Source organism: Cuculus canorus, chromosome 15, assembly GCF_017976375.1.
Source record: "Cuculus canorus isolate bCucCan1 chromosome 15, bCucCan1.pri, whole genome shotgun sequence".
Classification (NCBI taxonomy): domain Eukaryota; kingdom Metazoa; phylum Chordata; class Aves; order Cuculiformes; family Cuculidae; genus Cuculus; species Cuculus canorus.
Genome location: NC_071415.1, coordinates 16663328 through 16690735, shown reverse-complemented (window position 1 = coordinate 16690735; position 27408 = coordinate 16663328). Strand labels below are relative to the sequence as shown.

General features: G+C 42.6%; 1 protein-coding gene and 1 long non-coding RNA gene across 3 annotated transcripts; one reads left to right on the top strand and one right to left on the bottom strand.

Annotated features, from left to right (window-relative positions):
• Positions 1-474: 474 nt before the first annotated feature.
• On the bottom strand, positions 475-27364 carry ABCC6 (ATP binding cassette subfamily C member 6). Of its 2 annotated transcripts, XM_054081011.1 has the most exons (31): positions 27215-27363; positions 26101-26265; positions 25623-25748; positions 25237-25374; positions 24055-24180; positions 23490-23551; positions 22551-22682; positions 21739-21951; positions 20752-20929; positions 20126-20287; positions 18483-18575; positions 17713-17916; positions 16945-17091; positions 16508-16595; positions 15963-16032; positions 15439-15565; positions 14778-14954; positions 14202-14369; positions 12562-12739; positions 12028-12091; positions 11400-11520; positions 10056-10263; positions 8684-8994; positions 7743-7942; positions 6900-7026; positions 6244-6345; positions 5346-5492; positions 4635-4793; positions 4224-4390; positions 3567-3761; positions 479-3028 (listed from the first exon to the last, which is right to left on the bottom strand). In XM_054081011.1, the coding sequence occupies exons 1-31, from the start codon at positions 27254-27256 to the stop codon at positions 2920-2922; spliced, it is 4506 nt and encodes a 1501-aa protein (XP_053936986.1). In that variant the 5' UTR covers positions 27257-27363; the 3' UTR covers positions 479-2919. The 2 variants fall into 2 exon arrangements, 1 of the variants encoding a protein (XP_053936986.1); XR_008452501.1 differs by lacking the exon at positions 4224-4390 and having other exon boundaries at positions 475-3028; positions 27215-27364.
• Positions 14852-25381, top strand: LOC128853761 (uncharacterized). The gene is made up of 7 exons (XR_008452506.1): positions 14852-14979; positions 15827-15950; positions 18476-18610; positions 18820-18929; positions 22591-22708; positions 23494-24141; positions 25246-25381. It is a non-coding gene; the product is annotated as an uncharacterized LOC128853761 (long non-coding RNA).
• Positions 27365-27408: the final 44 nt, after the last annotated feature.

Below are 27408 nucleotides of genomic sequence, written 5' to 3'. Positions count from 1 at the left end.
CTGAACGGGCAGAGCAGGTGGCCTGTGTGGAGCCTGTGGTTTTGTGAGGATGAAACACTACCACAGGTAGGTGCTCCCTGCGCTGGGCTGTCTCCTGAGGGCTGTGTAGCAGGGATGTTTCCTGGCTCCCAAGCCTCCAGATCTGGGTTCTGCCTCCATTGCCGGTGGCCTGGCCTGGCTGTGAGGAGGTGGATGGAAAAACAGGTCCTCCCACAGAAATGCCTGCGGCGTCACGTGTTCTTGCTGCAGTCCAGGTAAAAACTTGTTTTTTCTCTAGAGTCCCTCCTGGATCTACAGTGAAAAACTTGTTTTGCTCCACAGGAAAACCAGAGAGAATGGGAAAGCCACCGAGATGTAAATAAACTCTCTTAAGATTAGTGGATTTTATTTGGACTCTGAGGAGGTAAGTAATGCAGAGCTAAACAGAGCTGCTCTGTGTGTGTTGTACTTGCACAATAGCTATGACAAATTAATGCTGCTAAAGTGTAGACAGGGCAAGTCCAGGCGCTCCTCTCAATCGGCTCTAGACAATCAGAGTACTGGAGCAGACTCGTTTGTTTCTTAGTATTTAAAATTTCTTCTGAGCAACTTATGCAATAGGCTGTTAGCATGGTTCCAGGCCTGCTGTCGTTACCTCTACTGCTAATGGCATAATTCAACTAGTCTAGTCTAGGGAGGAGTATCTTTGCAATGGCCCAGCAGACCTGTCCTTTTAAACGCCACTTTCTGTTCCTTAAACCAGATTTTCAAAGGAGGATGATATCTCCAAGCACAACTCCTTTATATATTTTGCTTTAACCAACTGCCAGATCTCCTTTTCTGTTGAGGCTTGAGCTCCCCATTTGTCATTTACTCACTGTACCACTTGGAAATAAAAGTTGGGTGCTGTGGCTCGTCTGAAGCACAGGGAGTTTTGTCACATGTAATTTTGGGAATCCCTTTTCTTTTGCCCTTTCAGCAGAGCTTGATCTGTGAAAGCTGATGCTATATTTGCTTGCTCTTACGTTGTGCAAGCCAATGGCAAAACTCTGCCCTTTCAAAGATTACCAGAGTGAAAGTAGGTTTTGATTATCTTCTACTTCCGTTGCTTTCTCTCTTCATTACCAATTTAAGAATGGAGAGTGAGCTTTTAAAAGATGTTTATACCAGAAGTTATGATACAGTAAAAGATGTCAGTTTCAGAATTCCCCAGCAATAGGGGCACTCCTGTTTCTCTTTGCTAGTTTAAAAAGAAAACATACCTTACTGGTTTGAAATGCTCCTGGTTTGAAATGCTCCTGGTTTGGAGATCCATGGATGAACCTTCGGAATGCTCATAACTTGTATCTGTTTGAATTTTTTTTGTCTTGGCCCTTGAGTAAGGTCCGGAGAAAGAGGGGAAAAAAAATGCCTCTCCTGATATCTGAGCATCAGAATGGCAGCAGGCATTGGCCTTTGATATCTTGGGCACTTGTCTAGAAGGAACTGCCCTTAACACAGGGGAAGAGGCTACTGAACAGCTGTTAGAGAAGAAACAGCAGGGTTTTGCTGGCCTGCTTTGACTCTTTACCAGTTTGAACTGTCCCATCCCCTCCCCCGTTATTTTTTTAATACTGTATGTACTTCAGCTTACTGAAGAGACCCGTTTCAAGGCTTGATTCTATTTTTATTTTAGCTTTCTAGAAAATGAGGTACTTTAACAAATGTCAGAGTAAACAGCAGTGTCTCACAGTGTGATTTGTCTGTCACATTGTCTTCTTGTGATTCCTGAGGAGAGACTTGGGGACAGCTCTGACTGCAGCTCCTCAGCACTGCAGGAAACCCAGAAAGGCTTTGCTTTCAGCTGCCACTTCAGTCTGTTAAAGTAACACCTGAAAGATGACCATGCCAGAGGCTCTGCAGTGCCGGGATGGCACGTGCAGGAGGTCTACTTGCACTCAAGAAGAAAACCAGAAATGAACCAGGTCGACAGGCAAGTTCCTGCTGTTTTCCCCATCTGTTGGACTGCCGCGCTGTAGGGATTGGGAAAGGCACTTTCCACTGTAGGAATGTCTTGTGGCCATATTAAATTCAGAAATATTGGTGTTGGCATTTGGACATGCTCCACTGTGACCAACTGGCATTTGGCAGCAGAGCTGTTCCAGGCCTTCAAGCGGAAGGAATGATGTTCTGCTGCCCACTCCCAGCCGAGTGACTCTCTCCCGTGTCAGCGAGCCTGTGGTTAGGCGCTGTCTGCCCTCTGTACAGCACGAGTCACTCGGGGCCCCTCCAAAGCTGACGGGGAAAGAGACGGAGTGGGTCTCATCCCCGGCTGTGACAGCAGGCAGCCCGCAGGCTGCTCTACGCCTTTGTGCTCGGTGGCATCCCCCTTCCTCTCCCTGCTCCCCCAGTGGTTTTGCACTTGGGGTGACTCGATCCAGCCACTGCCTTGGAGCTCACTCTGTCTGTGCAAGAACAATGCTCAGGCAAGCAGTCCTTAAGACACTACAAAAGACTAAATTTGTTCTGCTTGGAACTTAGGACAAGCTGTAAACAGTTTGCACGACACCAGTTAAACTCTTGTTTGCTATCCATGAAATTTTGTAGGCTTTTAAAAATAATCTGGGTAAGCTTTAGTATGGCAGTATATTTGCTATCCATTTATAGTATAAATCAGAAATATTGTGGTCTTTTTTGTTGTTTGCTTTTGTTTTGCCAAGTTCTGGCTCATTTTCAACAAGTGAAGTTTTGGTATCTGGAAACATAATTGAAATGGAATTGTTAAGTTTCCTACAGAAATAACGGGTATCACAAGTCATCCCTTTTCATCTACTCACTGCAGTTGTAACTCAAAGAAGATTTTGTTGAGTGCCAGTCATTGTAGAGTGAAACCAAGGTAACTCAATTACGAGATCAATTATTCCTGATAGCGGTGGCATTATGGTGTACTCTGCGAGTGAGTCATGCAAGGCCTGATTCTTCCATCAGTCTGTAGAACAGTCCCTTCTGAGCTCTTAAGTGTTCCAGAGTATCAAATTCAGCTATCCGACCGTTTTCCAAGACTAAAATTCTGTAAACATTAAAATAGAAGGGTAAGCTTGGGGATACACCAGCAGCTGTAATAAACTCAGTTATTTCTATTTATTTCTAAAATACATTTCCCTACTTGCTTGCTATTCAGCCACGCTTTCCAGCAGCTTTTCAGCTGGGAAACAACTGTGGGATAGTAATAAGTTTCTGATGAGTGACTATTCAAGTACTGAGTTTTTGGGAGTTTTGGCAACTGAGACTGGAGTAAGATTTGTGAATGTGTATTTTAGCTTGAAGATTTTAAGATGAAGCAGAGCTGTAGCCATGGTTTTGCTATCAGTGCGGGAAAAGGTGGTATAACAAAGGATGAAATATAAGTGAATAAATGGTCTTCAATTAAACTATTAATACCTAGCTGATATAAGATAGCTCCTACAATCTCTAAAGCAAAGCTTTGAGGGTTAAACAAGAAAAGGACAGAAATGAAATTGCTGTTCTCTTAACACTCTGTGGTTTTCTAGTTACATGGGTCGCCTGTCCTTAGGTTTCCTCCTTAGGAAAGTGGCTGAAGATATTACCTGTCGCAGTCCATGACGGTGTTTATCCGGTGAGCTATTGTTAACACTGTGCTGTCTTTGAACTGAGTCCTCAGTGTGGACTGAATCTGGAGATCAGTTTCTACATCTACTGCTGCTGTGGCCTCATCTAGAATGAGGATTTTGGCTTTCCGAAGAAGTGCTCTGGCCAGACAAACCAGCTGTTTCTGACCAGTGCTGCAAGTAAGAAGAGGGATGGTAAAGAAGGAGAGCAGTAGTTACTTTTCCCTGGGTCAGAATAAGTGATTAATTTGAAAACAGTAATGAAAAGGTGATTGTTCCTTTTCCTTAAAAGAGTTATTGAGGCTGGTGGCTCTGCAGGTAAAGCATGAAACCACCTCAGGAAATGAAGGGAGTGTATTACTGTATCACCCAGGAGATCTGTTCTTAGAATGGGGTTCCAGCATTTGAAGTACTGCACCAACACAAGCCTCCAGCATGATTAAGTCTCAAAGGTCTACCACTTGGTGTCTTATGATTCGATTTCATGCTGCTAAGAAGGGCAATGACGCAGCAATTTGCTGTCTGGGCACCGTTTTTCTATTTTTAACGGCTTAGTCTGTGTGTCCCGCTAGCTGTGTGTTCTCCCTGCGCAGGGGCTGGCGCTGCCCTGCCGCTGGCTTTCTCCAGATAAGGTACCTGAGGTTTTCCCCTTGGTCAGTGCACTGATATTCCAACTGATCTGGTAAATCTGCCACAAAGTCCTTGAGCTGGGTCAGTTCCAAAGCTGTCCAGATGTCTGCATCAGTGTATTGGTTTAATGGGTCGAGATTCATTCTTAGAGAGCCAGAAAACAAAACTGGATCCTGAGCACAGAGACAGTACAAACAACTCCTGAGATGAATTATAAAACTGAGCTCTTTGTTTTTTTTCCTGCTGGGTGCAAATCTCTGGCTAATGTTATACTGGATGGGAGACTAGAATGGTGTACAGGTTATTTCCAACTCTGAAATTTCCGAACGCCCCTCCTCTCACAGAATCTTCATAAACCTTTCGTAGGAGCTAAGGTTTAACAACACTGCAGAAGTATTTTGGAAATTAGTTTCCTACCTGGGGAATGACAGTTATCTTGGTTCTAAGGTCATGGAGACCTAGTTGAGCAATATCTAGTCCATCAATTAGGATTGCTCCTTCCGCAGCTTCCACTAATCGCAGCAATCCCACAGCAAGAGTAGATTTCCCAGCTCCTGTCCTTCCGGTAATGCCAATCTGTAAAGTGCAATAGCAAGCTTTTGATTTTGATGTTGACTGTTTTCCACAGTTGTACAGGGCTGTCATGGCCTCTTGGCCATTGGAAGATGGGCAGCTTTGCACAGATCAAACCTTCAGGGCTGTTCAAGATCCACGTAATCTAGCAACACGTTCTTAAAGGGAATAATTTATAAACTGTAATTGTTTCGTATGAAAAGGAATCTTCAAGGCCTTTGATGGGAAGAATAACTACAGGACTTGGCAGCTAGAATAGGGCCTTGATGTGGCATTAGATTTGAGAAGTTAATTCCTCTGCTGTAACTCTGCTAATCTTCTGTGAAATGAAACTTCACTCAGAAGAACATGAAGTGTATGCAGTGATCCTGGCAACACTATTTTGTACTAGCAGAGGTCTGCAGTGTGATTGATGTGCTCACACCTTACTGCAGTTTTCACACTTACAAGTTACTACACCTTGGTGTGAGGCAGGGACTGTTTCTGACCAGATCTGATCCTTGCAAAGCACCGTTCACACTTCGTAGCTCTTCTGAAACAAGTGGCTCTGCTTACCTTCTCTTGCCCATTGATGGATAGGTTGATCTGCTTCAGTGCTAACTCCAAATTTGGCCTGTATCGCAAACTGTAGTTCCTAAATTCAATTCTTCCTTCCGTGGGCCAAACTTGATCTTGAAGTTTGCCATTCAGAGTCCAGGGTGCCTACATAGATGAAAGCAAACAGCAGTGTATAAAGCTGATTTAAATTAGCAAAATCAAGTGTCCATACTGGAATGGGAAGCTTATGAAGACATCAATGTCAAATTTTCCTCATCTATTTACTGTTTCCAAAAGAGAAAAAAGCCTGCTATTTTCATACAGTAAATGCTTACTTTTTACTTTATGTAAATATGCCACTTGTCTTAACTAAGAATGAAGACAAACACTTGCTGGCAAGTCAAGAGTTCTGACATTATGAGTGGCTCAATAAAAACAGATTTATATGTCCCTGTAAACAGGACTGTGGAAGTCTCCTGTAGCAGGATCTCAGGGCAGCATATGAAGAAAAAGTTTTAATGATTACAGAAAAAAAATGATTGCACTGGAGACTTTTAGTGGCTAACAGGCTATCTAGCTGCCATCAGTTATCAGAGTTGCATCTGAACTCACACCATAAACACATACTCCAAATATGGACAGAAAATATGGCTCATTCCTAGAGAAGTTACCAAGTGAAGCTATTTTAATAGCAATCTAATGCTTAACTGTCTTAAAGAAATAATGATGATCAGAGATTAAAAACCAAGTCCAGTCAGTTTGATAAAAACCAAAAGCTGCAGTTCTTTAAGGGAAATATAACTGGACTTTTAGAAGGGGAAAATTAGGGCGTTTGTCCAAGTGGAACAGAAAAGTTACTCGTTTAGTTTGCAGAGATGTTAATCTCTGCTAGGAGGGTCAGTAATTGGTTAGCTACCTCCTTAGGAGTCCTCGAGTATTCTCTCACTCTCTCCACAGAAACGATGTTGTTCTCTATTTCCGTCCAGGAGCGCACCATCCAGTTCAGAACACCAGTTATCTAGTAGAAAGAAGCAGAAGCATTAGGGCAGATAAAACAAGTCTTGACCTGTGCTGGAGGTATCTGGTACTTTGTATTTATTTATAAAGACCTCATCACCTAATCACTTCAAAAATCTCCCCTTAAAAGCCTAAAAGATAACCATGAATCCTTGTGCAAGTTTGTAAAGCTGTGTTTAATGAGTCTAACCTCCTCTCCCTACAGCTGCTTCTCAGCACCTTTATAGAGAATGAAATGCTACCGACCTGGATGTTAAGAGATAGTGTAGCTATTTCTTAGGCTATTGTGTAACCAGTCTACAAGCAGATAAGACTGACAGTGAAGACCTTGCTTCAGCTGCTCAGAGCATGCTGTGACCTGAAGTATGAGTTTAGATGCAGGAAGAAAAAGATGGCTTGTGTGTGTTAATCCAAAGGGGCCATGCGCTCCACATGCTCTGGGTTTCAACAATAACAAGAGCGTTTGGTAGAAGACATCTGGAAAGCCACATAAATAGTTCATGATTTCTTAGAAATTAAAATGCAGTTTGCTTTTAGCATTAAATGTGGAGTTACCTGAAGAGCATGTGAAATGGAGAAGCCAGCGGTTCCTGGACTGAGATACGTTCTGCCCACTGCTGCAAACAGTGCTGCAAACAACACAATGCCATTGCCTAGAAACTCCAGGTTTGCAGCAAGCCACCTGCAAAAGGAGAGTAAAGGGCTGTTGCTGGGTGCCCTCTTCCTTCCTCTCAACACCATCTGTGATGACTTTGCAAAACACTTGTGGAGCTGCTGGGGTACAGGGTGCTCAAGAAAGCTCTGGTTGTGACCTGGCTGCTCTTACCCAGCCACCTTGAAGCTCATGAATGGCTCCAGTCCGTCCCAGCTGGCTGACTTACAGTCTCTGTAAGGACTTTTGCCAAGGCCTGTTGGATGAGAGCAGCCAGCACACAGCTGCTTGGATGAGCTGGTCTAACATCTCTTGTTCTTTCTGGTACTTTTCACCTGTTTCATGACTGGTAGCTCTACTATCTGATGGGTTCTGCATATGCTGCAGGTCTCCTGCACTGTGTCATGTGCTGATGTGCCTCACTGGCACTACAGTTATCTCGTAGATGTGCCTCACATGCACTACAGCTTCCTGTGCTTTGGACACCAAGCGATCCCTCTCGCAGTGATTCAGCGTGCGTGTGCATAGCCCCACAGCAGAGATGGGAGCACTCGGTTGCGTGAGGGGCACATTGCCAGAGAGAGGCGCACGGTGAGTGGCAACGAAAGAGGCTATCCTACCCCCAAAACACCATGCATTCCTGTCTCATCTTCTGTGTTCCTCCACCCAAGCCCCACAAGCAGCCATCTCCACTGACCAAGGCCATCAGAATAAAGTATCATTTTCTTTACACTGCATATTTGTACCTGTCAGCAACTGCTCCCGGGAAGGATATTCGCTGATTCTCATCCACTAGAAAATTGGTCTTCAAAATAAACCTCTCTTGGCCTTTGTAAGCACGGATCACGCTTCTCCCTTGGAAAGTTTCTGAAATGTGTGAGTAGATGGGTGACCTGCTGGCAGCCTCTATGCGCCTCAGCTGGCAGGACGTGATGACGTAGAAATGCTGGTACACAGGGAAATTGAAGGGGAAGTGATTAGAAAGTTTACCCCTGCACAGAGGAGCTCCACAGAAAACTTGGGAAGCATTCAACAAGTACTTAGTCTCCTAGTGTTATAAAACCTAATGTACTGGTAGGAAATGTCCCTAAAATGTGAGGTAGCGTTTCTGCCTGTGTTATGTCCTATCTTCATTAAGAACAACCTTAATGTTAATTAATGCAAAGGAGCCAGGGTACTCTGAACTCCCAAAGCCTCTGAACTTACATTCTCTTGCAGACCAGCCCTTTGCTTGATGGAGAACAGAGGTGTACTTGCACCCTTATTTGCCCTTGCCTCATGCTCAGTCTTAGCTGGCAAAGAGTCTGAGGTTTCATAGCCCAGTGGGAAAGCTGCATGGCATATGTGGATGTATTAAAAAGCAGCGGAGGAATTCTGGAGGAAAGGAAAAATTACCTTTTGTCTTAATGTGATTTTGTTTACAGTAACGGACAGAAGGAATGTAGCTCTAGGTGGGATTTGATCTGCACATCAGAAAAGCACAAGCCTCTTTGTGAGGTCTCTGGGATGCTTTGGAGTGCTGAGGTGATGTGGGAAGAGCCCACATTATTCTTGTTCAGATGCAATTTGAGAAGATGAAACTGTTTTCTGCATGTCTCCTCTCCTAAGAAAGGGAAGGAGGCTTTCTGCAGGGGGACAGCCGTGCTGCTTCAGCCCCTATTGTCTGTGTATCACTGTGAGCTCCTACCTGGAATACAGCGTAAAGAACAGTTAAGGGCACTATGGCTATTGCCGCCATTGGTGTAGCCACTGTAATCACAAGGTAGATCTCCAGCAAGTTGAACAAGAATCCCAGCAGGGACTTGAGCTTGTCAGGGATGACAGAATCAATGGCATCCATTTCTCTGGAGAAGCGGTTCAGCAAGTTTCCAATGGGTGTTTGCTCAAAGAAGACCATTGGGGATCTAGCCACGTTCCTCAGCAGCTGCAGAAACAGCTTGTGTGATGCTAACACGCCACCTAGAAGCACTGCTGCTACGGAGGCAAATCTGACCAGGGCTGTAATGTAAAAATAACAATAATTACTAGGTCTGAACAAACTCGCCCTGGAGTTCCCCTTTGCAAGTCATGATTTTCACTTAGTACTGTGGATGCTATACTAGTGAAACGAACTGAATTTCTCTTTGGCAGCCACTAAGCCAAGCCTCAGAGCTGAAGGGTGAACTACCCTTTATGTAGTGAGGGGAAGACCGTCCAAGCAAGCTGGATGGGAGTCACGGATTCAGCAACTTAAGCACACAGGACAAATTATTTATTCTTGACAAAATGAGCTTGGCTATGATTGCTTTGAATGATTCAAAGCCTTAGGTTTCCTGCCTCTGGATTCACTGTTAGCACTGAAGGGTACCCAATCCTTCCCACTCTTTTCATCAGTTCAAAGCTTTCTCAATCATTTTTTCACTTGGGCTGAGATTTTTCCAGATGTGATTTCTGTTCTGAAACAAGTGTTTGTTTTTTTTTAAAAAGTGATGAAAAGAATTGTGGCTATTTCTAAAGGGAAAGGTTTAAAGAAATGTAGAGTTCCACAACTGCCTCTTTTTCTCTCTTTTTACACTTGGAAGACCTAACCCAAGATTTTGTTCAGCATGGAGAAAAGCCAATGCTCACACTTTGATATGATTCATTTACATTGGAGGATGGAAAGGGGTAAGAAGAAGGATAGCTGTTGGATATAAGGGGGCAAGAGTAGAAAAATAAGGATGTTGTAGTTCTTCAATTGCTGAATGTTTTCTAAGGGCTCAGGTCATTCAGTTTTATCAGGAAATATAGAGGAAGACACCACTCATAGTGGTCTGCTGAAAGGCACATGAGATCATTTCTAGCATACCATGAAGCAGAATTTCAGGCAGTAACACTGGAAATATTTTGCCTTAGAAATTCTCTCTCTGCATCAGAGTGTGTAGTTTTAGGCCCTATGCCAAACCTTTAGGGCTAGTGCCAAAAGCCCAGAAGGCTAAGAGCCAGTGGGTAAGCACTTGTTTATATTCTGAGAAAACATCCTGAATACAGGAAAGTGAGATGGAAATACATGGAAGAATTAGATGAGTAAGTTAACTAACCTTGAACGACTCCTAGCGCACCAAAGACTCCAACTCTCAGCTCTGTGTGCTGTTGTGTTCCGTTGTGGACAGGGTCATCTGTCCAGATGCTGAGCCAGTAACCACGAAAAAATGACACAGCTTGCTGACAGGTGAACAACAGAATGATGTACACACATAGTGGTAAGCCTGTCGCCTTCAGGTAGGCTGCATAAATCGAAACATTAACCTAGAGCGAAACAATTGGGGAAAAATAGGAGAAGTTGAGAGGATCAAGCTTGTTAGCAAGGAAAAGCAGCTTCAAATCAAGGACTGATCTATTATAGCATGTCTACTTGGTAATATGTAATGGTAATATGGGCCATAGCAACTCTGTTAACTCATTTTTTGTTTTCCTCATGGATGCATAATGAAGCCATACTTAAACAAATCCATGGTATTAATGAGTTATGATCAACTGATGAACATTAGTGCAACAGGCTCGTGTTACTGGAACACACATAAGGCCTTCCTTATGCCTAGCAGTGGCTTTCTTCTCCTGTTGGTGTGAGTGAGAACTATGGTGTATCCCACTGACGACAGCATGTGTGAGTAACTGCTGATTGGCAGAGGCGAGGAGATCCCAGTCCGGCTCATACGGTACTTCCCTAGGGGAAGAGCTGCCTCCTTTGGGGTGTCTGACTTGTTAGTGCTCTCCCTCTTCTCTCCTCTCCAGTGTGTAGCTTCAACTATTCTTTTCCTCCCCATGATTTACTGCTTCTACAAATCGCCCTAAATACACACCTCATCCATGCCTGATGACTCCCAGCTGGAATCCCACATCATCTTCTTTCCTTTCACAGAATGCTCCTTACCTCAGCCTTTTGAGGTGTATCCCTTGGGCAACATGGGAACAGTGATGTGCCTTTCTGCCCCATCCCACCAGCCTTGAGAGTTTGTGGACAGATTCAAGATTACAAGCCTCCTGTAACGTGACCTCTTCTGTCCTGTTATCACCCCCATCACCCTGATTGCCTCAGGGTGCTTTCCCCCTTCAGGTCAACTCTTGAATTGGGATCTTTCTCCTTGGGTTGTCATAAATTATGTTTTTTTCTCTCTCACTTCCACAATGTGCTGTCTGCAATGTATGTACATTACTCCTACTTTGGAACCAGTGCTGAGATTGGGGCATCCAGGGAGGTACAGTTGCAGAGAAGGTGCTATGTAAAATAATGCTGAAATGACTGTCTTAATTATAGGGCAAACTTGTACAGCTCAGCTGACTTCTCTGGAGTTGCACTGGTTTAACTCAGGCACTGCCGTGAGTGGGCCAGTAATTAACCCATGGTACATGTCTTCGCCTGTACAGGAAGGTACTGTGCTTACCCTGCCATGCTGAGTTTTCTCTCCCTTTGTTAATCTTCCTTTGGTGGCTGAGGCAGCAGTACAGTCTTGACTTAGAGGAATGGTCTCCCTTCCCACAGCAGAAGATTTGGCTGAACTGTCACTTCATAAAGAAAAAGAAATCCTCTCAGTTTTTAGCCAAGGTAACGAGTATTCTAAAGCTGGTTATCTTTACCCATCCACCCCTATGTCTATTCTGAGGGCTGCAGTTTTCAGGGCTCTCCAGAGCAATCCCAACCTCTATCCCAGGGACTATACTCTGTCAAGCTATTAACAAACAGAGGCTTTAAGCACTCACTAGTTGTGGCTGTTTTGAATTACTTGGACCTTCCAGCCCCACTGGGAAGTGAATAGCAAGCAAATGCATCAACACGCCTTGTGCTTTAACTCTAGAACAAATTCTGGCTCTTTGCGAGATACAGAGGAAATGTTAGTCACTATCCAGATTCAAGAGCAGTTTCTTACCTATTCTTGAGTTTTGCTTGTTTGTTCATATTATTAATTTACAGATCAGTCCCAAACTTGTATCATACTTAGTAAGAGCCTCCACTTAGGCTTGTATAGGCTTTTGGAAGAAGTTATTTGGTGTCTGAGACAGCTTTAAGCTTACCTAAAGAGCCTCTCCTGTGAATGACCACTTCTAGAGCTGATGGTGCCTTTGGTGTCTCCTATAGCTGTGATAAATGCATTTTTTTAATCAAATGCTTTAGAATCCCGTACCGTCCTGTACAGCCTTTGACAGATTGTTAATAGAGGAAAGATTCATTACAAAGAATTGCTTTTAAGGGTAGAAATATCAAGGTGGGGCTTGAAGAACAGCGCATGTAGGGGGTAATTCTGTTTACTACGTCATTGTCTACTAAGATGGATCTCTTTACTCACAAACCAATTTTAAGGTGATGAGTCAGCTCAATTGACAGGCAAATTTTCCCACGCAAAGCGACAGCTCACAGTGATTGGATCTCTGCTTTAAATGTCCGTAATAGAACAAACATAAGACTAGTTTTTCATTCTTTTCCCTCTTTCCTACTAAGAACAGCAGGAGATTCCCTCTCACCCCCAAGTTCCTTAATGTTAAGTGTAATATGAGGGAAACAACTGACTGATAGGCCTAGGAAGAAGGATTCCAACTGATTTAGATTACCTGGAAAACCATTTTTCTCTTCTGCAGGAATGTGTGAATGAAGAAATTCTGCAAAGCCCCCATTTCTCTGTAAAAGTTCTTGGTAGGAACCAATTTCAGAGATCGTTCCATCCACCAGAAAAACAATGTTGTCCACTTGAGGCAAAATGTTGATCGTGTGTGTCACCAACAAGCGAGTCTGCTTGAACAAAGGGAAGGGAACAACAGTTCCAATTGTTCTGGTGTTTCCCTGCTCACTCCAGCTGTTGCAGACAGACGTGTACTCAGTGTCTGCTATGATTTTTACTAATGTGGAGGTATTTTTGCAATTTACTCATATCACTTCTGACTGTTTCCTTCAATGAAGTTTATCTTTGCAGCACGAGTTTGTGCCCACACTGAAAGTGCAGAACTTGGGAGTGGAGGAGTGAATCAACTTGCTTTGTGTCATGCACAGCACAGAAGAATGAGGATGGGGACTGAAGCCTGAAGTCCCAGGCTAGCACACTGTGTGCAGGAGGACCATTTGCTTGGCTCACTGACCCAGTTCCGTGTTGTTGATTCCCCTCAGCCGGAAGCTCTCAAGTAGGATCATGCTAGCTGGAGAGTATGTCACATTTATTGTCACTGATGTAAGTACTTCAGAATCAAATCTGTGTCTCAAAACTTTCATCAACATGAATGGAGTTACAGTGCAGCTCCTTTTCATATCTCTGAGCATATTTGCACAGATAATTACACGTAGGACAGAACATAAGAAAGATATTTTTCCCTAGATAATAAATCGGCATGTTCCATATTTCTATTATACAATCAAGCTCTTTGAGTACTGCTTAAGTCTGATACCTTCTTTCTTTGCCAGTCTTTTATAATAATTACATTTTCATACTTGCAAACAATTTATACACAAAGGTATTTGTAATCACATATGTCTGTTTTAACTGGATTTCCTAATGAAATAAATTAACTCTTTTTCTTCTACAATGTGAAAGTAAATGAAGTATTTATAAGCAATTCATACCATGAAACAAATAGAGCTGCCCTAGCATCCCTTCTCATGTAACTAGATTTATTATCCAGGTTACCTGACAGCAGAGAAATACCAATACAAAATGCAACCTATGCAAAAAATAATGGAAGAGAAGTGTTTAAGATATATTTTAAGACTGAAGTTTAAGTGATAAACGTTTGGGTCAAGAGAACTGTAAAGGTGCTACTGAACTACTTAAAAGTGATGGGATGAGACATTACAGTAAGATAAAATGAGCTGGAAGAGATCCGACAGGTCTTTCTAACTACAATAGAAGTAAATACCAAAAGGGGAGAAGGATAATGTTGACAGAACATCAAAGGACTTGCTGTAGAATTAAGGCTAGCACTAGGCATGTGGTTTGCGTGAGGATAAAAGCAGTCTTTCAGGAGTACCTATTGTAACTTTTCAGTCTTCATCCTCCTAGGTGAGATTTCACAGCAGGACTTCCATGTGCTGTGTGGACCCGTTCCGCTTCCACTGTCACTAACAGTAATACCTGCTGCCACTAGCGAAAAAGAATTTGAAAGCCTTTGATAAAGTAAGTATCCTACCTTACTGGAAATGTTTGAGGGGCCCTGATAATTAGATATCCTTTGCAGTCTCTTACAGTTTGGGATTCGTAACACACCTTGTCCTTCAGTAAGCCATTGGGTCCAAGAACATGTTCAAAAATGTGCTGTGCAACGTGGGCATCAACAGCTGAGAGGGGGTCATCGAGTAGGTACATAGAAGCATTCTGGTACACAGCACGAGCAAGGTTCACTCTTTGCTTCTGCCCTCCAGATATATTTAGTCCCTGTAAAAATGTATTGACACTGTTCATTCCAAAGCTACAGCGTATTTGCCAATTCTTGGCTGCATTTTACACTGAGCTTTTATGACTTCCTTATTTATAAATCAGCTCTTCTGCATCCACCCCCCGACCCCCGCCCCAGCCAGGCTCTTGAGATGCAGAGGCAGCTTCTCTTGAGCTAAAAAGGACCCCAAAATGACTTGGATTTGTTGATTTGGTGTTAGGCATATCTCTCGTTAGGTTAACTGTCAGGAAGTGGGCTTCAGATCCCATTACAACATGGTCTGACTTCAGAAATTACTGAACACCTCCTCCTGCAAGTTTAGACCTTTTGTAGGTGTTTTAAGCAGGACACCCAAAGCTGTAGCTGCTGATGGAAAAGTTGGCCAAAATCTAAACCTAAGGCAGTACCTTCTCTCCTATTTCACTCTTCTGCCCTGCAGGGAAGTTCTCCAAGTCCAGCTGCAGTGCACAAGCATCTATCACTCTGTTGAACCATGTTTCATCCATCTCTTTCCCAAAGAGAATATTATCTTCTACTGAAGCGTTTTGTATCCAAGCTTGCTGGGGGACATAAGCTGTGGTGCCCTATAAAAACAGAAGAAGAAGAATGGTAAGCAATCTCTTTTTAATACGCTCAATTTGACACTGTGGAAACCAATCTTTGAAGAAAAGCTCTCCCAGTTTTATAAAGCTAATTAGCTTTGTAGAAATCTGGAATGACCATCACCATTGACAAGTCTCAGAGGGCTTTGCAAATAAGCCCACACTCTCACTGTCTTTCAGAGGAGGAAACAGAGGTGCAAGTACATAACACGATTTACCAGGATGCCACTTCAGCTCACAGAGTGGGAAATGGAACTGGATCTTTGAATTCCTGTTCCAATTCCCATTGCTAAGGGCCAGGGTCATCCAGGAGGTCTTAAGCACCTTCAGGTAGTTGGATGCAGGCTGTTACATACAGCTTTTGTTAAAATTCAGCAATAATGGGGTTTCATCAAATACCTGATGCCTTGGTTAATACTATTCCCGAAGACAGTCCAACTAGAAGCAAACTCTTGGGAAAATTTACCTTCATGGTCACACAGCCATCTGTCTTCTCCAGCTCACCAAGTAATGCTGACAGCAAGGAGGACTTTCCAGCACCCACCTGGCCAACTACAGCAACCAAGGAGCCTTGGGGCACAGTAAGATCTACGCTATAGAGAAAAGATTAGTCTCTTGTTACCTTTTAGGTACATGTTTTAAAAAGAAAATTACCAAAATCTTTGCTGTTGTCTTGAAGCAATAAAGATATACCAACTAAACCTCCTTGTTTCATACATGAGGCCTCAGTCACACAGGGCTACTCTTACTGTCATATACTAAGGCAACATCCAAATACAGGCACCTTTCCATTTATGTGCTCCTAGGCATAGAACCAAGATAACATTTTGTCTGACTGCATAATATATTTTCAGAATTCAACATTAAATATGAAGCAAACTGAGAAGCCTCCAGGTACTCCATACTGGTTTCACTTAGTTCCTGAGGAATTAGTTCATTCAGCATCCACCTGGACCTACAGAACTGAGATGATTAAAGGTAAGCCTGTACCTTCTAAGACAAGGAGAACTTTCTTTGCCCCAGCAGAAAGTCCCATTTCTTATGGTGATACTTGCCGGTACTAAAACATGAAAAGATATAGAACACTTGTTAATTCAATTCAGGAAAAAGTTTTCCACGGAAAGGGTCATTGGGCACTGGAATAGGCTGCCCAGGGAGGTGGTTGAGTCACCTTCCCTGGAGGTGTTTAAGGGACGGGTGGATGAGGTGCTGAGGGGCATGGTTTAGGGAGTGTTAGGAATGGTTGGATTTGATGACCCAGTGGGTCCCTTCCAACCTAGTCATTCTATATGACTCAAGGATTCTAATGGTAGGTACAGAAACATCCCTATTTACGTGACTTTATGTTTCAGTGCATATTTATATTACATAAAATTAACCTTGAGTATGAAAAGAAGGAGTTAATTGCTAGATTACATGTCATTGTTAGAAATAAATAGGCATGAAAAATACAGTGACAGTAAGGGGCAAGAGTAGAAGTTGAACAATGGAAGCTACTCCTCTTAGAAGACCACAAAGCTAATACAGAAGTTTACCACAGTCAGAAGTATTTCTGCTTGAGCTCTCAGGATTCAGTTCTTCCAGATTCAGAAAAGCTGCCAAGCGGTTTAAAGAAACTTTGGCCTGAAATGAAGGTGCACACAGAAGAATAAGATTTAGAATAGAAAGAGAGCCAAAACCCAAAGTGAAGACTCAACTTGATGACTCACTTAGACTGTTGACTAGGTGCTATGTTGCAGATGCTGTAGGCTTACATGGACAAATGCAGCTCTTCTTTATGTTAACTGCCTTTATTTCCACTTAGCTTAGCAAAATCCCTACATTCCCTGTGTTTCTTTTCTGTTCACACAGTGAAATTAAATAGCTATCCCTGATGTTCAAAGCCCTAAAAAATCCCTATCTTTTCCTGTTAATGATGATATGTAAAGAAACACTTATGGCCAAAGAAAAAGGAACACATCCTGCAACTAACCTGGACAGCAGCATTTATGGAGAATGGCAGGAAGGAGTGGGCAGTGTTGAGGATGTTGATCAGTGTTAAAGATACAAAGGCCTTCTGAGCATCCAGGACGTGCGTGTTATCCACCAGGGTGTAGGCAGCAAACATGACAAATGCAATCTGGAAGGGAGCAAAAAAAAAAAAACCAAGCCATTTGCTTCATACAGGGAAGAGAATTGTTCAGGGGTGATGGGCCTGTTCCTAAAAACTCTGGAACATATTTAGTTAAATCCAGGCTATCACCCATACATGCGATACCAATCCTAGGTACCCACATCATAGGCAAAGTTCTTGAATGTTGGTGACAAAACCAAGTTTGATCATTTGACATTTGTTCTGCTTTAAGGCAGTTTTGGCGCTGCAGCTTTCAGCAAGGTGAAAGCACAGCCATTTCCCATGGAAAACACATGGCTGAGCTGCAATAGTAAGTGCAAAAATGGCTTCTGCAGGTACTTGACTGCGCCATGAACTCTGTCTAGCTAGAGTTCTCTAGGTGGTTCTTGCCAAGCAGGCTCAGCCAGCCTGGAGCACACTGCCAGACCAGGCAACTTGTCCATGGAATTGTTAAGACACTGTAGATGTCTCTGTGGCCAATTCCTCTGGGGCTCAGCAACTCCTGTGAAATCACAAACTCCTCTAGGCAGACATTTTCTTTAGCTGTCCCACAGGAAAAAAATCTGTCCAGACAGGAATATAAAGAAAATGGAAGTAATAGCACGTGTAGGAAGGTGAACTACTCACCAGGAAAGTTGATGAATGGAAAGAAGCTAGTGATGCTGAGAAGAGAATCTGAGATCTTTTTAGGGCCTGAAGTTCTTGCTTCCGGATACCAAGTACTTTCTCCATGAAGGTTTTCTCCCAGCCATACGCTTTGATTACTTTAATATCGCTGAGAATGGCATTGGTGAGTTTGGCCCACTCATCTTTATGTTTCATCTGGGTTTCCTGTAACAAATATTTGAGTTTTGTAATTTAAGAGGTTGAATGTTTAACAGTGCAATTATTCTGAAAAACACGCCCTACTCCTGCCTATGCATTCTGAATAAGTGTCCGTGCAGCTCAGCTCTGTACACTGTTTAGGTTATGAATCTTCCAGGCTGGAGAATATTTTGCTTTTCATCTTCAGAGCTTTATTTTTACTGGCAGTACATTAAACAGAGAGAAAAGGTGGGCAAACAAGGTAAAAGAGTGAACCATGCAAGAGTTTTCTCTAAACTTCAAGAAACTTTGCAGGTTTCAGATCTTCTTATATTCCTACAGACTGTCATGATCAGCATGAATAACAAATATTAAGCCACTACTTGATGACAAATGTTAGTGATATGCTTCAGTGCAATACTACTTTTTTATTTGTTTTCTTTTGCAACATGCTTACTGTAATCATCAGTAGCCTTGAGTTCCACGTGATCCTTTCCTGGAAGGACATGACAGCTTTTAACTTAGATTTAAAAGTAATATCTTAGCATAATTCAAGTCAGTAAACCACTTTGTTTTTATGAAACAGAATGTACCTGAAACTGACTCCTCTTCTTGGTGATCATGAAATTCAGAGGCAAAAGAAAAAAGAATACAGCAATCGAGGTCAAGGCAGATGGCCCAAGAAGCTGCCGGAAAGAAAAGGAAAGAGGAAGAATTTATGGTGATTACTAGAAATGACTGTTTTCCATTCTCCCTTGTTCTCCTTTCCTCTTATTTGAATTTATGCCAGGCATCCGTCATGGCTAAGACTTAAATCTTGCCTTTGCCTTTCCTGGGAATTGGGCTCCCTAAGCACTGTGGACTGTTAAGTCTCCAGGCGGAGTAACTGCTGTCATCATGCTCTGCTGAATTTATTTGCTTCCCTTTTAGGAACTAGATTAGTGCTGAAAGTCATCCAGAAGCATGTTGGAAATTCAAGTAATTTCTGTTTCTGCTCATCTGATCTTAGATGTGTTAAGGACATCTTGTGGCTGGCATAAGTAAGTGACCCGAAACAAAACCAGGTTTTGTTTAAAACACAAACCCAAACCCTTAACAAACTAAATAACCCAGCTTGTCTGAATTTACATCAACTAGTGATACAAAATTGGAGCATTATATTGTGCCACGTACTCTTGGATACTAGGGTTAATAACAACTTGCATATCAAAACAGAGAGCTGGTTTCTCATGGTTTAGCTACCTGTTTCTACAGATGGCTAGAGGAGTAAGTGCTGTTTTACACAGAGAGAAAAGTATTCTCTACACAAATGCTCTACGGACACCAGCAAACAAAGCATTAATTATGCTCCAACTACATGCAAAGACATTCAGCTTGTCAACATCACTATAAAAGGGATGATGATTTTTTGATAGGCTATACCATGGTTACTTATTTTCCAAGGCCATAGTATCATGCCAGGTACAAGGCACAGTGCATCCTCATTAGCAAAGGAAGCTCTCCAATGCTTCTGGAAAGCTCTTAGGAATCAACTGTCTCTGCAGTGCTCATACTTCCATTTGGTGTGCTGCCAAAGCCAGAGACTAAGAAACAGGGCTTTATCGTGCTAAGAAAACACCATACATTGAATTAGGGGAAAACAAGGACCTTTTAGACTATTATCATATATTTCTAATTCAGGTTTAGTTTCGTCCTTGCTAAACTCCTTGATACCTATGAAATTCAATGCATCCAATACTCTTTTTGGATATTACATAACTTTGCTTCAAACTCTTTCACTAATCTTGTACTAATCAGGCTTCAGGATGAAGTATGTCAAGTTACTATTTCAGACTACTGCCCTTTATATTCTGTAATATATGCTGAAGAGCTGGAACTGGATTCTCAGCCTGCACTGGGTCACCACATTTTGGTTGGAAAGAGAGGTGACAGATGACAATCTGAGGCAGAAGTTTCAATCAGCTCAGATTGACCATACTCATGCTCTTTCCCCTACAAAAGACTGAATGCTGAATACACAGGTGACAAAGAGAAGTGAAGGTCCAGGTAGGGATTCTATACCAATAAACTTATCTTCTAAAAAGAAAAGTGAACCCACCACACTATAGAGCTAAGAAAAATACTGCAAATTCAGGTTATTCACACCAGCAAAGCTCTAAGCAGAATTTTGAAACCTCCTTTTTCCTTTGATACCTAGACTAGAAATGGATTGATAGTCACTGTCATTGTACTTTACCTGCCACAAGAAGACAAAGCAGATGATAATTCGAATAGGAGCAAGCCAGGTTCCATTAAAGTAGATAATCAGGTCCATTAGCTTCTGGACATCAACAGATACCAGATTAACAATTTCACCTACATTTGTTACTTTCCTTGATGCATTTGACATAACTAGGATCTAGACAGAGTAGAGAAGAAACAAAAGGTGTCATCAAACAGCAGCTTCAGCGCAAAAATCAAACAACTTTCTTTTCCTTATAAAGAAAGAAAAATAAGAGATGGAGAAAAATGTCCAGTCCTGGCTACCAAAAATGCTCTGTTTGTGCCTGGATATGTGACTTCACTTTAAGAAGAAGAATTTACTCCTTTCCCCAACCATAATCTACAGCATAAGAAAGTTTATGTTGCTTTTTCCTATTGCCTTTTCTTGGTTTTCCTTCTGAGGTAAAAGCTGAAAAATAAGTAGTAAGATGCCTCTCACATACTGTTCAGAATGAATATACCACAGAATTACATCTTAAAAGGATTATAGTTTCTAATAACATCTCCCCTGATCATGTTAAGAACAATGTACCAACAATGTCACCGCTACTAAGGCATGGCTAGAAACAAAGGAGGCTGAAAAGGAAGCTACAGACTTACCTTCCTGTACACAAGCCCTGTTACAGCAGTTTTCAGTCTCAACCCCAGAACAAGACACATGTACATATATCGTTGTTCAAACAGAGTCTGGAGACAAGCCAAAAGGAACATGGTGAAGGCATAGAAATAACCATGCCAGCTAGGCGCTTCTTGATCTTCAATGAACTCCAGGAAAAGGCTGCAAGTCACAGCAAAATATACAGAAATAACAGGGATTTTTTCTGTATTGTCTCTGGTTGATGTTTATCAGTAAAATGATAGAAGAACTGGAAAGTATCCAATAATATCCTAATCTTTTACATTTAGCAGGTTGAAGCAATCTCTGATCTCAGCATCTCCTCGAAGAAGACCTCATTTTCAGTGTTAAGAGTGGCTCCCAAATTTCATGAATGTCAGAAATACGCAAATTGGGAACTATAATCTAAAGAAGTAATTGAGCGTTCCAAAACTTCTCTTAATCTTAATGACTAAGAAGTGATTTTTACCCTTGAAAATATACTGTAATGCAGGTTTGTGTTGTACCAACTCAATCCACAAAGCATGATGTCAACTGACTAAAGGAGTTATTTAAGATGTGTAGGATGCACAGCCGTGCTTTATAATTAGTCAGGGAACACGGAGCCTTAAGGCTACATCAAATGGTTGACAGCCTGTGTAAATGATGTGATATATTTTAGAACCATCAAATAACTCACTCCTGTTCTAGTAAAGCTGTCAAAAGGCTTAGTGTCGCCTGTCCTTGCTGCTGTTGGAATATAGCAGGGGAGAAAGTGTGCACAGCTTTAGCCAGTGGTTTGGTTTTTTTTCCCCACTGAGTTGACTGTAGGCTTAACACAAATCCAAATCTTTTAATCAGCAATAGAAGATTCAAAAGTCAAGTGTTTCTGCGTCTACCTCTGTGGGTGCTGGCATACACATCTCTGTATGAATGCATGGACACAGCAATTTTGTACATGTGATAAAAATATATCACAAATCTGTACATACCTCAGTACCTTTGGAACAGAGAACAAGAAGACATCGCAGATGACTAAGCAGACAGTGCCGAGAAGGAAGTAGGTTCCAAACATACTCCAAAATGTTTTCAGTAAGGGTCTGCTCCGACTGTGCTCCGACTGCAGTAGAAGCTCTGTCTCTTCAGCTTCTCCTATGCCATTTTCACTCTTCTGACCCTTTTTAAATGTAGCAGACTCTATTTTTCTAAAGAAAGAAACAATGAGAAAGCTAATCTCAATTGGAGAAAGCTTGGGTACCTTGTGCTTTCAAAAAATCATTACATATCTCACACTGGGTCTCATGCCACGTCCAGTAGAAATGCTCATCAAAAAATGATCTCTCTCACAAAAAACTTGCAATCCTGTGCTCCCAGAAATGGAAAGATGTTCTCCAGCAGATTTCAACACTTACAATCAGATTTTGCACAAAGGAACTCGCTCACTGAGTGCTCACCCACTGAAGAGTAAAGCCCCCCAAGTTTTCAAAGCAGAACATTACTTGGACCATTTTATGTATGCTATCCTTTTTTTTCTTCTTGTTTAGTGGACAAGTAATTCAGTGAGACCAAATCTTTCAACTAGTCTCTGGTCCAGATGGGAAGCACCTAGCAAAGCATATGTTCAGAGCCTGAATGTGTGCTGAAGCAGTCTGTCTGGCACTCTGTGGGGAATGGAGAGGATTAAAACCAGTTTTGAGATGACACACCAGCACTTGTGAGGGTATTTTCTTATATCATCTAGAGGCAAGGGAGAAAGAGACTGCCTAGCTGAGCCCACGATGCACTCTTTAGATGAAGCACTCACTGCTGGGTTCTGCTGTGACATTTTTTCCATTCTCTTTCAGCCCAGGCAACAATTTCTTCAGAGGAGTCCTCTTTCCTCACTGACCACAAGTCATCCACCCCCAAGGACTGTTTAAAGCCTTTCTGGAGAAGCCTGGAGAACAGACAAACTGCTGTAAGGTAAGCACAGAAGTATTTGTAGTGCATGTAACATTTTCAACACAGATATGTTTCAAGTTAGTGCACCACAGTGAGCACATTGGGACTTATTTAGCTAATACACTACACCGAACTGTCCTTTCCCAGAACAAATATGAGTGTTCACGATCAGCAGTTTTGCTTCAAATCCCTACACTATCTTCTGTCAACATGATAAGTGTTTGTGACTAAGCCCTAATTTCTAGTCCATGCTGAGAGCTGGATCTTGGCCAGTGGGGATTAAAGTTCAGTTTAACTTACTCTGTGGCTCAGTGAAACACAGATGAGGCTTTATTGTAGCGGACATTAGGCCCAAGGTATGTAATCATTTTATATCTGAACACTAAGCAGCAGGCTGGGCCAATGTCCTTATTCACTGCTTTCCCCTTGCCCAGTATTTGTTACAGCAAGGCCTGGCAGGCAGATAGGGCCGTGCTTGGTGTACAGTGATCTTTTGAGATTGCTGAGGTCTACTTCAAGATTGGGAGGGCTTCCCATTCCAATGGAAGTTGGAATGGGGAAAAGCATTATCTAGAATCACAAATTTGTATTTTGAACTACTTTGAGAAAAGTGTTAAATGATTATAATTCCATCTTGTAAGAAGAATACCTCAAGTCCCCAGGAAAAGAATTTAAAACCTTACTGCATAAGCTAACTCGGGGGCTGAGATATTTCCTACTGGCTGTCATTTACATCTCTTCTTACGCTGCTGTTTTTTTTCTGATATTCTAACAAACCATGTATTTTTCTGTGTTTTCTTACCCAGAGAACCACCAGTATGTGATTTTGGAAAGAAAATTGCTGCTGGCTTCGGGACACTGATTCTGATGGGAGGAAAAACATGGGTGATATTTATATATAGAAAAGGGCACGTGTCAGACGAATATAGTCCCCTTGTGTGTTTCCCCAGGAAAATCAATGAAGAAGTTAAACACACCCCATTCATTGACACCGACAGCGGGTTGTGGAGGATCAATGACTTTGGGAGACTTTGCAGAATTAGACTTTGTATGTCTCAGATGGAGGAACAAACAATATAATTCTTCATACCCAAAGACATTTATTTCTTGAAGCAGTATAAGCCCTACCTACTGGATTCAATAAAAATAAAAATGAGTATGGATAGATGAGGTTTTTAGTTTTTAAAAACACACATAGAGAGACAGAGTACTGTTATCTCAAATTCTGCTGGTTACCTTTTAAAACTTCAGCCATTACACGGAATGATGCATCTTGCATCTGCCAAATACTCGAGTTCCTGTGTATCCCCATAAATATAAATTCCCGTTTGAGCAATAAGGCAATGTATAAGCTACATTACACTTACAGGATTGTTGACAACTTCAGAGAAGAAGGGAGGGTGATCAACTAGGCAGAATAACACAAGTTCTCCCAGCACCAGGATGGTGAAAAGGTAAGTTGTAACGTGGCGGAAACGGTCTCCCAGGAAGCCCTAAGAAACAAGAGTAGTGTTGAGAATGAGGTTAAGAGGCTTCATGCTAAATCAGCGGATAAAGATAGCTTCTCATGTTTTACCAGCCATAAGCTCTGAGTGTTGGTTTGAAGCATGAGGTGCATTTCTTTAAACTGTAGTTATGTAGAGCTACTTAAATAGGCAACTCCTGAAACTGAAAATTTAGAAAATGCTAAATAACAGATACATTTATTATTTGTAGTAACAGTGGCTTTACAGCAGTCTAGTCAAGTCAGACGTCCACATGGCATCATTATTCAGGGAACTTTGGGTGTTTTGTGGGACAGAAGCTTCTTGCTCACCTAGTGGGATGAGTTGTTGATATAATACAGCATCTGCTGGGTTTTATTATAAATGGTGTGTTCAATGGGCCCCATGAAGGGCGCTCTAATTAATTTTGTGAATGAGAAAGAGAGAAAAAAGGAAAAGGTCCAAATATTTTTGGAACTGTATTTTGATAGCAAGAAGCCGCAAACTGTTATTACTGCAAGAAGCCTGGTACCTGCATATCATTCAACACAGCAGGACAAGCAAGTTCCCAGCTTTCTTTTGTTTAGTGGCTACACATTTTTCCTTTATTACTTAAAGACACAGGTAACACAAGTTTTTGTTTATTTCTTGTTGTGATGGAAAGGTACAACTGTGTGCCTGAGGAAAACAGCCACTGACAATGCTTCAGATGTGTAAACCTAGCCAGCATTCCTCCACAGTCACTGCAAACACCCAAATAAGAACACTGATATCAGTTTTGTATCAGTGATACAAAATCTGCTATAAGGTCACTTTTTAGCTGGCAGTGTTTATGTCCATTTTGCTTTTATTCATATATGAATTGTGCCTAGCTCTCCGAAAACCATGCTCTGCCTACATTGAAAGAAATAACATGGATGGAGATGCCAAAGTGTCATCAATCATTTTTCTCAGTACATACCTTAAGAGAGGAATTTCTCCACCTCACAATAAAAGAGGCAAAAAGAGCCCTGTTGTTGAGAGACTTCACACCCCTGCATGTTAAAGACACATGATTTCACTTACTCTTTCCAGGGCATGCTGGACTTTGGAAGTAAACATCACAACTGCAGCCAGCACTGAGAGCAGCCAGTAAATCAACAGGATGCCTGAAGACTGGATGCCCGCCATTCTTTCTGCTTGGGTAAGAAATATGGCAAGGATCTGTGAGGAAGTACAAATTTGTCCAAATAAATAGCTGGTAATGGAATGCCAAATATTATTATAACATTAATGGACACAATAAGCGAAAAATCAGTTAATTTCTTGTCCAGACATTTCAAGATGTTCAGAGCTGCAGTATTGTTCCTAAAAGGCTAAAACTGAAAGCTACTGAGAAACATGGGAAATACAAGGTCTGCCCCAGGAGGGCTAAGCTGAGCCACATGCAGACAAAACAAAGGAAGAATTACCATTGTGATTCCCACTACAGTGGGACTAATGAAGAATGCTGGAGCCCGTGGGATTCCTTGGGTTATCTCCCACAGTACGAAGAAGACATTAGAAAAACACAGTATTACCAGGAGGAATCCAAGGACCTGGGACAGAGAGAGCAAACACATGTTGGAATGGACTGAAACAATGATGGGATGATCTACTGAACTGAATGCTCCAAGCAGCCTGGGCGGTAAGACTGGGGAGGTGGAAAATCAGGTTTGGAACAGTTTTATGAGAAGCAGCAGGGAACAAAATGGAAGTACAGGGGAGAAGATCTTATGCTAGTTCTTCCTAAAACGTTACTTGAGTTATACTGACCTAACTTTACCTGAGTCTGCAAATGTCAAAGCAAACACAGAGATGGATCAGCAGAAAAGAGTTAATGATTTAAAAAACTAAGTTCTGCATCAATGTTGTGGTAATGTCAGGATCATCTCCATCCTCTACCCTTACCATTTTGGTTTTGAAGATGTGGGACATCCTGATATAGCCTTTGCTTTTGTGTCGAAGATACAAGTAGTAGAAAGGAAAGCAGATCCAAAGATAGGCACAGGGGATCCAAGCAATGACTGTACTCTCAAAGCACCAGGTGTTCGTATACCATGTCTGATTCCAGTCCTGTCACAGAATCAACACAGAAATGAGACAGTAAAGCTAATGTATGCAGAATTTCACCAGGTAATGCAAGTTGCTAATGTTAAAGGAACTTGGTTTAGCGTTCCAAATGTCAAAAACATCTGGCAGCAGAGCGGCTGCTGGAGACTAGTGTGGTGTCACAGGTAAGGGAGGGAGAACTCAGCAGCAGCATTTTGGAGGGCAGGGAAGTAGAAAAGAGAAAAAAAAGGCTCAAAAAGTGAAAGTTGTATCATAACAAGTGACATGTAAGTGACATGTATCACAACAGAAAAAAGGAGAGGGAATTTCATTTATTGAATATGAAATAAGAAAAAATAATTTGGGAATGAAAAAAGCTTTTGGGCATTTGGGAACCACCAGAATAGTCAGTAGAGCATTAGGGGTGAAAGGGAGATTGGGAGGAAAGAGGCGTCCTAACACACGAACTGCATTGTAGCTGCATTCCCTCAGCCGTACTTATCATCCATTTGTAATTTTTTTGACTGAACAAATAGCTGGATCTCATCTGCTAACACAATAATACAAAAATACAGCAACTGCAGATGAAGAGGTGACGGTATTTTTCCTTCAGCAGCTCGGAGAGGCGGTTTGACTCCGGTAAGTGGGGGAGAAGCGGAGCCGCGCGGGGGAAAGGGACCGCTGGAGGGAAAGAGGCAGCACGTAGCGGCTTAGGAGTTGTCAGAGGGGTTTATCAACCCCGAGGGTGGAAATCCGCCCGAGGTTGGACCGATGGCCTCAGGAGAGCCCCTCCACGGGGGTCGCTGCAGCGGTTCGCTCCGCAGACGCCTCAGCGCGCTGCGGCCGCGCAGCTCCCGTCGGGTTCCGCGCCACGAGCTCAGACCCGGCTGGAAATGCCCGCGGGAGGCACAGCCACCCGTGGAGCCCTCAGGGCTTGCGTCGCCGCTGGAGCCGCCTCAGGTCGCTCACTCACCCCGAGACCCGCGGAGCCGCACAGCGCGCCGCCCGCCGCCATCGCCCCTGCAGCGCCCCGCCGGGGCCGCGGCTGCCCTCGGCTGCCCTCGGCTCCCCTCGGCCCCGCTCGGCTCCCCTCGGCTCCCCTCGGCCCCGCTCGGCCCCGCTCGGCTCCCCTCGGCTCCCCTCGGCCCCGCTCGGCCCCGCCCGCCC

What these genes read in the sequence shown, in the direction of transcription:
- ABCC6 (XM_054081011.1), bottom strand. Translation starts at nt 27,256, where the DNA reads ATGGCGGCGGGCGGCGCGCTGTGCGGCTCCGCGGGTCTCGGG. An exon ending in TCCAGCATGCCCTGGAAAGA is followed by an intron (nt 24,181 to 25,236) that starts GTAAGTGAAATC and finishes CTTGTTTCTTAG; the next exon opens with GGCTTCCTGGGAGACCGTTT. An exon ending in AGAGTGAAATAGGAGAGAAG is followed by an intron (nt 14,370 to 14,777) that starts GTACTGCCTTAG and finishes ACATTTTTACAG; the next exon opens with GGACTAAATATATCTGGAGG.